Source organism: Pelmatolapia mariae, linkage group LG3_W (assembly GCF_036321145.2).
Source record: "Pelmatolapia mariae isolate MD_Pm_ZW linkage group LG3_W, Pm_UMD_F_2, whole genome shotgun sequence".
Classification (NCBI taxonomy): domain Eukaryota; kingdom Metazoa; phylum Chordata; class Actinopteri; order Cichliformes; family Cichlidae; genus Pelmatolapia; species Pelmatolapia mariae.
The window spans coordinates 42,464,973-42,475,955 of record NC_086229.1 but is presented as its reverse complement, the minus strand read 5'-3'; the positions used below and the strand labels follow the sequence as shown (position 1 = coordinate 42,475,955).

General features: G+C 43.0%; 1 protein-coding gene across 1 annotated transcript in view; it reads right to left on the bottom strand.

Annotated features, from left to right (window-relative positions):
- Positions 1 to 3,893: 3,893 nt before the first annotated feature.
- LOC134624120 (GATA zinc finger domain-containing protein 14-like) overlaps positions 3,894 to 10,983 on the bottom strand; it is a 33,411-nt gene continuing 26,321 nt past the window's right edge. Inside the window, exons 3-4 of the mRNA XM_063469092.2 lie at positions 4,350 to 4,426; positions 3,894 to 4,067 (exon numbers count right to left, since the gene is read on the bottom strand). Of these exons, the coding sequence (XP_063325162.2) occupies positions 3,894 to 4,067; positions 4,350 to 4,426 (251 nt within the window). The remainder of the gene's footprint in view (positions 4,068 to 4,349; positions 4,427 to 10,983) is intronic.

Below are 10,983 nucleotides of genomic sequence, written 5' to 3'. Positions count from 1 at the left end.
CACTCCACATCAGCCACGCCGCTTTGCTAGCTAAAACACCGGTGTCGGCACATAAGGACGCTGTCATAGCCTGTCAACGACGTTGATTAGCTGCGTATATACGAATGTAAATCGCATTATTGGCTGGTCTATTGGATAAGGTGGCATCGTTCTGATCCCATACGGGAGCAGCCAATCACTTACTGACTCACACTGCAAAACAGAATTGTTAAAGTATTAATTTTAATTTCAATTCAGGTACTGTCAGTTTTTTTTTGTGCGCAACGCAGATTTTCTGTGCGCAGAGACTGTGCCAGCAGTGCGCAATTGCGCACGTGCGCAGCTTAGAGGGAACATTGGATAGCACTGTTTAGCCTTGCATACCTTCTTATTATAAACTTAATCTGGAATTCATTGCAAACTGTTTGTGTGGGATATGAATGACAAGATTTTGTTTTTTAACAAGAGTTAGTAAAAAACATCTCCAGTGTGATCAAATTTTCATGCCAAACATCTGCAGCTTGGCAGTGTATACATCACTATTATGCCCAGACCTAATTCTTTTGAAAACCATGCATCTTTCCACAGGTCTCAACTTCATCAGACATCACCTAGACACTGAGCTGGATGAGGCCAGCACAAACAGCAGCCTATCTGATGAAGATGACTTCTTTGGATCCATGGGGTCAGGAAAGCCAGAAGCAGGGGAGCTGGAGAGGTACCTTTCATATCTGTTCACTGGAGGCATGGATCTATTGCATAGCTTTCCTCACATTGAGAAGCTGTCAATCAAAATCAATACAGCTCTTCCTGCATCTGGAGCCTGTGAAGGACTTCTTAGTCATGCAGGACTCCTGTTCCCTGCTAAACAGTTACAGCTTCACAGCAAGAACCTTGAGACCAAACTGCTGCTGAAACTTAACCATCACCTTACTGAGTGAAGAAATGGCAACTTTTTGCAAAATATGCAGAAATAGATGCACATCCATATAGTTTATGGTAAAGTGAGCTGCTTTATAAGTACATACGTTGAAGTTGTGTTGTTCTGATGGTTTCTCTGAGGCTGCTGTGCCATTTGGACTAAAACTGACTATAAAGTATACAGCATATCTTATTACTAGAAATGGTTTGCACTGTTTATATATTTATATTGTTTACTGTAGGCATTGGTTAAAAAAGCTTTCTGTTGTGAAAAACTGAAATCTGGAAATGTGAATTGTTGTGCCTTAAGTTGTTAATGTTTTTACATATATTCTATTTGAAAATACTAAAATTTGTATATTTATAAATCGGACATTACAACCAGTTACTCACTACTTGAGTAGTCTTTTCACCAACTACCTTTTTACTCTTACTTGAGTAATTTTTTAGACGACTAGTTTTCACTTTTACTTGAGTAACAATATTTTAAAGTAATGCTACTCTTACTTGACTACAATTCTTTGGATACTTGGCCCACCTCTGGTGCTAACATAACTTTGCACAAAATAACACATTTTGCATCCATACTATAATAATATGACAGGAACTCTCAAGTAGCATTTAGTATAAAGTGCAACAAACTCTGCTTTAGCCTCACAAAGGGTATTTTCATTGCAAATATCTAGCGGAAATTAGCATCGGAGCTAGCGACAATTGGCATGCTATGCTAGTGCACATACACTGACTGGGACTTACCATGTGAAGCAACAAATGCTATATGGGGCTTCACAGTGCTTACGTAGGCTCACAGCGTTCGGAGTTCACTATCACTCTGAGTATTTTCACTGAAAAGACTGCTACTATTCTGTTAGCTTCTTCACCACACACGCAATTGATCTTTCGCTGTTGTGAGTAGAATGACACAATGATTAAATTAGCTTTTATTGATTAGCTTTTATTGTTTATTTTATTTTATTTTCACTTGCTACACACGGGACAGACTTGACTGGGGGAAAGAAAAACAGCGGGGAAGAGGGACGGTGATAAAGGGCAAAAAACAAAAACCAACAAAACAAACAGACAAAAAATACATATATCAATCACCTGGATCACCTGTTGAGAAAGAAAAAAGAGAAAACAAGCAAAAAAGAGAGAGCAATATAATAAACAACATCATCGAGATGATCTATGTGAATATGACAGTAAACACTAAATATTGAATATGATTGTGCAGAGGTAGGAGCCAAAAAGCCAAAAAGGGTGTAGTTTGTGTCCGTGAGCACCCGTGTGTACACCTGTGAGCATGAGCGCGCTTGTATTTAAAAGGTTCCTTCATGTAATGATCTGCTAGAGGGTGTGGGGGGGCCACAGCCCCGTCCTCCAGGGCATGAACCAGGTATGGAGGAGATCCAGGCTCCAGACATCCAGAGGACCTCAGAGCACAAGAGACCAAGGAAGACCAACGGAGGGGCAGCCGCACCACTATCCCAGAAAGAGCTGAGGAGGGCCCCAGATGAGGTGCAGTGACCATGAGCTCCGCCGGCAGCCAGCTGTGCCAGAGTGACCGAGCCCCAGGCCGAGAGGCCGAGGGCACCCCACCCCCGAAGGGGCCCAAGCGAGCCCCAGGCTCCAGGCCCCAACAAGCAGCCACCAAGGAGTGAGCCGGTGCGTACCTGGACGCCCATCCCCGGACACAAAGACCCACCAACGCACCGATGTCTGAGGGCGTCTGCCGCTGGCAGGGGGAGTGGTGGGGGGAGATAGGCCTCCATACCTTGGAGGGCCTGAGATGTCCCCAGAGAGGTGGCATCTGATACCCGATAGAACATTTATTCAATATATTACATAGGTGGTCCATTTAGGTTATTAAACATATGAGAGTGGCTTCTGTCTGCTAAGAGGTCATGAGTTTAGTTGGCGAGGTGAGAGGGGAGACATAGTGCACTGAGGTCGAGACATACAGTCTGCACACACACGTACACACATACACACACACACAGTATATAGACTTATTTTTAGGTAGAAGTTCAGACATATTTTGCTTGTAACTGCATTTTGTGCCTGCATAAGTGACAAGTTTGTTTTAGGACGTGCTGCTGATGTTCCAGACGATAAGTGAGCGTACAGCAACAACAGGATGCACCTGGCTTGGAGGCGAAGAAAATGTTCTTTTCTAACTGTGTTAAAGGTTGCTAACAGAACATTTGTGGTTTTGAAACTCATGCATGTATTGTACTTGTTTGACGCAAAGAGGGGGCGTCAGAAGACATACCCTGATGCTATAAAGACGACGGCTTGTGTATTGCTGGGCAGAGATCCTGCAACTGGCGTTTGGGCTGTGCAGGGCTCTTTTCCGGAAGATGATTGAATAAAAGAAATATAAAATGTTTTGACCACTATGAGTCGGGTTTTCTCTGTTCTATCATGGGGACAAAAGGATCTGGGTTTAACACCAGCCACTTCCAGTTTCGAACAATGGCGGCCACTGCTAAGTTTTTAATATTACTCTTATTACTCTTTCTGGGTCACAAAATAAACTTTTAAGATTTTTTCATGCGAGAATGTAGCTGTGTAAACTTCAATATCTGCTTGGATTATCAAGATATCACATATTAGTAAAAGTGCGCCGACATATTCCGAGACGTCTGTTTATCACCAGCTCAATAGCTAGCCGAGGCGATAACAGCAAACTCCCCGCACATCGTTTTCAAACCCCCGCGGTCTTTCGCTACTCAGGTTAAATGTGATATATTAGTCACTTAGATAACTGAGTAAATTGGTTTGGGTGAGATTAAAGTTATAGTTTTTACACACCTGAATAAACGTCTGATTAAACTGATTAAACAGAAGTGTGAGATGGTTGAGAGTTTACGCCAGTGTCCTGTTATATTTTAGATAGAAAAGATAGATAGAAAGGAGCCAAGTTTATTAAACCCCACTGAGACAACTGGTGACGCAAAACTGAAGGCTACACCGTCTAATTTCACAGCCGCTCACTTCCGGCCTTTGGAGGACCCGGCCCACGTAGACTGCAAAGGCCAGGTCCTCAGGAGGATGCAGCCTATGAATTTGGACACCCCTATAGAGTAGAAAGAAGAAGTTCGTTTCCCCTCCCCCTGAAGGATAGAGGGTACGGCATACCCCCACACCTCCTGCTTCATAGGGACCTGAGCATTGATGTCACACATACAAACGCACACTCAGATACTGCTACATATATCCACATGTGGGCATTTAGGAGAGTTGTGTTGAGCGCTGTAGATGACCATTAGGGGTGCGGCCACCAGGTATAAACTGTAAAGATCTGCGGGACTGCCCATCAGATCTACATGTAGCGTGATCTCCCAATGCGCACTGGTAATAAAGCTTTGATGAAAAATACTCCAACCTCATCTGACGCTTCTGCTCGAGCTGTGATATCAAAGGATTGGTGAGGTCAAGAAGTGAACCTCAACACCGTCTATGTCTGTGGCGTATTTGACTGGTACACGAAGGCACACAGAGGTGTCCAAGCAGCCCACATAGACTGTGGGAGGGTCAGACCAGTCAATGATTGGTTGCCCAGTGTATAGGGCTTTGGAATTGACGTAACCGCCCTATATATTGTTGGAGCGCTGCGCCACATTTGAAGTCCACGAATCAAAACAAACTGTGTTGGAAGAAAGATTGCTACGAACCATACCTAGAAGCAGCTTAAAAGAAAAAGGACGGTATAGAGACAGGTTGCATCCGGATGCAAAGAGACGGTACTTGCAAAAAATAGTCTGCATTGGAAATGTGGACACGTATGAAATAACGGCAGTGGAGTAGAAACCCTGAAGACCAACTGCTATTGACTTACCCTGATATATTTTCGTACCTTGTCTCTGGAGTCAGGGCACACACGGCGAACCAGTTTCGCAATTATAAATCTCTGGAGGCGCACATCCAATTCACCAAGGATTGGGTACAAGATTTGGCTATTTTTTATTTTTTTTTTGTCTGTCCCATTTGGTTCTTTAGCCGTCAGAATTGTTGTCTGAAGACCAACAAGGATACCAAATGGATTTATTTTGCCAAATGGATCATCATGGCATTGCCGTATTGGTCCATTTGATCAACCTTTGTTGTTATTATTTATTTTATTTTCAGTTGTTACAGATGAGACAGACATGATTGGGGGATAGGAAAGGGAGAAAGAAAGAGAGGAAGGAAAAGAAAAACAGAAGGGAAGAGGAACAGTGAGAAAGGGCACTTACAAAGACAAAGAGAAAAAAAAAATCTCCTGGATCACCTGTTGAGAGAAAAAGAATAGAAAACAAGCAAAAAAAACCAAAGCAACATACTAAACACAACACCATCATGTTAATCTAGCTAAGTGTAAACAGCAATAAATACTAAATATTGAATGTTGTTGTGCAGCACAGACAGCGCACAATGTGCTTTGAAGTAGCAGCTAAGAAAGGTGTAGTTTATGTCTGCGAACAGTGAACACCCATGTGCACACCCGTGTGGATCAGCGCGCTTGTATACAAAAGGTTTCTCTATGTAACGGTCTGCTAGAGGGTGTGGAGGGCCATAGCCCCGTCCCCCAGGGCATGAAGCAGGCATGGAGGAGATCCAGGCTCCAGACATCCAGGGACCCCAGAGTGCGAGAGCCCAAGGAGTACCACCGGAGGGGCATCCGTGCCACCCTCCTGGGAAGGGCTGAGGAGATCCCCAGACGAGGGGTCACCCAGTAGCCACGGAGCAGAAGCCAGAGGGGGCTGCACTGGCGCGCCCGCCGGCTCTGCCGGCAGCCAGCTGTGCCAGAGTGAACCGAGCTGCAGGCCCCGAGGCCGGAGGTTCGAGGGCCCCCCTTGCCCCGGAAGAGGCCTGACCGAGCGACAGGCACCAGGCCCCGCCAAGTAGCCACCGGGAGTGAGCTGGTGTATACCTGAGCGCCCAGCCCCGGACACCAAGAACCACCAATGCACTGATTTGGGTATTTTAAAGCCTCCACGTTGTGAGTACGTTGTCATTCAAACAAAGGCAAGTCAGCTTGAGTACTGCGAGTAAAATGAACTTGATTCCCCTCCCGAACATTCGGATTAATTAGTGCAAGCATAAATTCATTCATGAGGGGGAAACTACAGTGAGAACATGTGGAGGCTGTTAGATGGATAACATAGTGAGTTCAGTGCATTGATGTGACATTGTCCTGAAGAACTTCGTCATTCTCTATGGTTATCGTCCTAGGACCTGGCGTCCACATATGTGGACATCACATTTTGGGTTATTTAGACCAAAATACTCAATTTTGCTCTACCAGGGCCTGATGTCCACTTACGAGGACATTATACTGCTACTGTTCAATCGAAATTTTAAACAAATATCCACATATGTGGCTCTCATTTTTCTTAGAAACAAAAATCAGGTAAAAAAAAAAAATCTGGTAATTCTTTGTTTTTACATTCATCGGGACCCAACTTAGGAAGTTAAAGAAATTGCAATGATTTATTCATATTTATTATAAATAATCTCATCTCTGCTTTTCGCGGATGATGTGGTTCTGTTGGCTTCATTGGGTGAGGGCCTCCAGCTCGCACTGGAACGGGTCACAGCAGAGTGTGAAGCAGCGGGAGGATGAGGATGAGGATCAGCACCTCCAAATCTGAGGCCATGGTTCTCGGCCGGAAACACTGTTTTGGGCTGAGGTACAGTGTTTTAAAACTTGTGCAAACACAAAGCATGAAAGAGACAAATTTTGTGTGTGTGTGTGTGTGTGTGTGTGTGTGTGTGTGTGCGTGTGTGTGTGTGTGTGTGTGTGTGCCTTCTTTTGCAGTAGTGTAAAATTCAAATACATACCACTCAAAAACGGTCAAAAATGGAATAAATGTTTAAAATCATTTGCTGCCGACAGAAATGATGAGCTAATGAAAGTGGAATGATAAATGAAATGGATACATGGCTGATAGACACTGCTCGCTGCTGAATAAAATGATTGTGGTATGGCAGTATGGCTAAACAGGTGTTGGCTCAAAGCACAGGCACAATTGTAACAAAATCTTAAACTGTCACCTATCTGGAGTTTTGGACAATTAATTATTAGTGTAAAACAGGGGTCCCCAATCCCAGTCCACGAGGGCCGGTGTCCCTGCAGGTTTTAGATCTCACCCTGGGTCAACACACCTGAATCACATGATTAGTTCGTTACCAGGCCTCTGGAGAACTTCAGGACATGTTGAGCAGGTCATTTATCCATTTGAATCAGCTGTGATGGATCAAGGACACATCTAAAACCTGCAGGGACACCGGCCCTCGTGGACTGGGATTGGGGACGCCTGGTGTAAAATGATAAGCTGAATGTTACCAAGGTCCAGTTTACAATGGGTTCAACATTTGAACATGAAATGTGTTGTGGAGTTTTGAGTCCATCTGACAGAGTTCTGGCTCCACCACTCACAGACTACGTGGTGCTGAAGTTTTAAATCAGAGTAATGCTTTCTTGTTCTTTCCAGTCTGCCTACATTAGGCTACCTGAATGCAGATTTCACTTCAAGGTTGTGTGGTAAAAGTGTCATGGCTGACTGGTAGTTTCAGCTGCAGAGAGAAACTGATGGTTTATGAGCCAGCGACATGTGATAACATCAGCATCCAGATAAATATGTGCATTTGGAGTAATGGCAGATATCGTCCTGGTTAAAGGTGTGTGTAGAAACAGCTTGAATGCAAGTGTGTCTCTGCTTTTGTCCTCCTGAAACAGCCAACAACACTGACTGTTGCAGTGCTGTTTCACACACGCTCTGTGACATTTTTCAGAAGTGACCTGCTACATTTTACCGCTGTGACTGTGAACAGGTTCAGTCCTCTAATTAGAATTCTCGTACCTGCAGCAAGATTCATATTGGCCTTCTTTGAGGTCTCGTTTATTTAAGGGGAAAAGTTGTGTCAGTTACCTGTTGCATTAAAGTGTGATGACAACAGGTCTCGATCAAATGTCCATATGTGACGCGGTGGGAGTGAGACGCCTTCCACTGAGCCCTTATTCTCAGTGTGTAATGTAATGTGTGAAACACTGTTTTGGGCTGAGGGACAGTGTTTTAAAACTTGTGCAAACACAAAGAATGAAAGAGACAAATTGTTTGTGTGTGTGTGTGTGTGTGTGTGTGTGTGTGTGTGTGTGTGTGTGTGTGTGTGTGTGTGTGTGTGTGTGAGTGAGTGAAACAAACACAAGATACTGAGAAGAAAGTCTTATGTGTTCAGAAGGGCTCAACACAAAGTTTCTGCTTGCATCACATTCTTCTGCACCTCTGTGGTTATAAAAAGCAGCTGTATGTGAGTGTCAAATGTTAGTTGTGTTAGATTACCATTGTCAAGTTTAATAATCAAATTTGATATTTGAGTTGTTTGTTTACATTACAAGGAGATATCAGACCCCATAAAACCACAATCATATAGTCTGGATTATCAGAATCACTCATTTTTATCCTTATCTACTCTTTTTTTTCTCTGTGTGTTTATATACCACTGCAGCATGTCACTCAATTTTCTCCCACAGTTTGTGTTTACTTGTTTTGTCTTCCAAATACTGCAGGGTCTTTAATTTAAAACAGGAAACATGATGAGAGAACTATTGTGATTTGCAGCAATATAAATAAAGCTGAATATTACTCAGTATTAACACTGACTACTGTAGAGAAATGATTGTTATGAGAAATTATTCTCATCTTTGGAAGGTCAGGAGACACTTATCAATCAGTGTAAAAAGACTTTATTTATGATAAGCTCAGTGTTCAGATTGTAGACATCACAATATTTTTGATATCAGTCCTCTGATCACACATGTTTGCATGACACACAAACATCAGGAAAACATTTAACAACTTTTCTCGGATAGATATAAATAAATAAAACCATAATAAATAAGAAAAAATATATGATTAAATATTTGGTTACTTAAACATTTCAAATCTTCACAGGTACTTCAGTTTGTTGCTTCATTTGGAGGATGTGAACTTAAGAAATGTTAAAAAAATGATCTGATTACATGTGACGACAGAGCCAGAAGTACTGTAAGTAAGCTGATGTTGTTGAGAATAGCAGAGGAGGTGGTTGTTGCTGTAGTTGTGGTTGTTGTTGGAACAGTTGTGGTTGTTGTTAGAACAGTTGTGGTTGTTAATGGAACAGTTGTGGTTGTTGTTGGAACAGTTGTGGTTGTTGTCGCTGCAGTTGTGGTTGTTGTTGGAACAGTTGTGGTTGTTAATGGAACAGTTGTGGTTGTTGTTGGAACAGTTGTGGTTGTTGTCGCTGCAGTTGTGGTTGTTGTTGGAACAGTTGTGGTTGTTAATGGAACAGTTGTGGTTGTTGTTGGAACAGTTGTGGTTGTTGTTGGAACAGTTGTGGTTGTTGTTGGAACAGTTGTGGTTGTTAATGGAACAGTTGTGGTTGTTGCTGGAACAGTTGTGGTTGTTGTTGGAACAGTTGTGGTTGTTGTCGCTGCAGTTGTGGTTGTTAATGGAACAGTTGTGGTTGTTGCTGGAACAGTTGTGGTTGTTGTTGGAACAGTTGTGGTTGGTGTCGCTGCAGTTGTGGTTGTTGTTGGAACAGTTGTGGTTGTTAATGGAACAGTTGTGGTTGTTGTTGGAACAGTTGTGGTTGTTAATGGAACAGTTGTGGTTGTTGTTGGAAAAGTTGTGGTTGTTGTTGCTGCGGTTGTGGTTGTTGTTGGAACAGTGGTGGTTGTTGTTGGAACAGTTGTAGTTGTTGTTGGAACAGCTGTGGTTGTTGTCGCTGCAGTTGTGGTTGTTGTTGGAACAGTTGTGGTTGTTGTTGGAACAGTTGTAGTTGTTGATAGAACAGTTGTGGTTGTTGTTGGAACAGCTGTGGTTGTTGCTGGAACAGTTGTGGTTGTTGTTGCTGCAGTTGTGGTTGTTGTTGGAACAGCTGTGGTTGTTAATGGAACAGTTGTGGTTGTTGTTGGAACAGTTGTGGTTGTTGCTGGAACAGTTGTGGTTGTTGTTGGAACAGTTGTGGTTGTTAATGGAACAGTTGTGGTTGTTGTTGCTGCAGTTGTGGTTGTTGTTGGAACAGCTGTGGTTGTTAATGGAACAGTTGTGGTTGTTGTTGGAACAGTTGTGGTTGTTGCTGGAACAGTTGTGGTTGTTGTTGGAACAGTTGTGGTTGTTAATGGAACAGTTGTGGTTGTTGTTGGAACAGTTGTGGTTGTTAATGGAACAGTTGTGGTTGTTGTTGGAACAGTTGTGGTTGTTAATGGAACAGTTGTGGTTGTTGTTGGAACAGTTGTGGTTGTTAATGGAACAGTGGTGGTTGTTGTTGGAACAGTTGTGGTTGTTAATGGAACAGTTGTGGTTGTTGTTGGAGCAGCTGTGGTTGTTGTTGCAACAGTGGTGGTTGTTAATGGAACAGTTGTGTTTGTTGTTGGAACAGTTGTGGTTGTTGTTGGAACAGTTGTGGTTGTTGTTGGAACACTGGTCGTTGTTAATGGAACAGTTGTGGTTGTTGTTGGAACAGTTGTGGTTGTTGTTGGAACAGTTGTGGTTGTTGTTGGAACACTGGTGGTTGTTAATGGAACAGTTGTGGTTGTTGTTGGAACAGTGGTGGTTGTTAATGGAACAGTTGTGGTTGTTAATGGAACAGTTGTGGTTGTTGTTGGAACAGTTGTGGTTGTTAATGGAACAGTTGTGGTTGTTGTTGGAACAGTTGTGGTTGTTAATGGAACAGTTGTGGTTGTTGTTGGAACAGTTGTGGTTGTTAATGGAACAGTGGTGGTTGTTGTTGGAACAGTTGTGGTTGTTAATGGAACAGTGGTGGTTGTTGTTGGAGCAGCTGTGGTTGTTGTTGCAACAGTGGTGGTTGTTAATGGAACAGTTGTGGTTGTTGTTGGAACAGTTGTGGTTGTTGTTGGAACAGTTGTGGTTGTTGTTGGAACACTGGTCGTTGTTAATGGAACAGTTGTGGTTGTTGTTGGAACAGTTGTGGTTGTTGTTGGAACAGTTGTGGTTGTTGTTGGAACACTGGTGGTTGTTAATGGAACAGTTGTGGTTGTTGTTGGAACAGTGGTGGTTGTTAATGGAACAGTTGTGGTTGTTAATGGAACAGTTG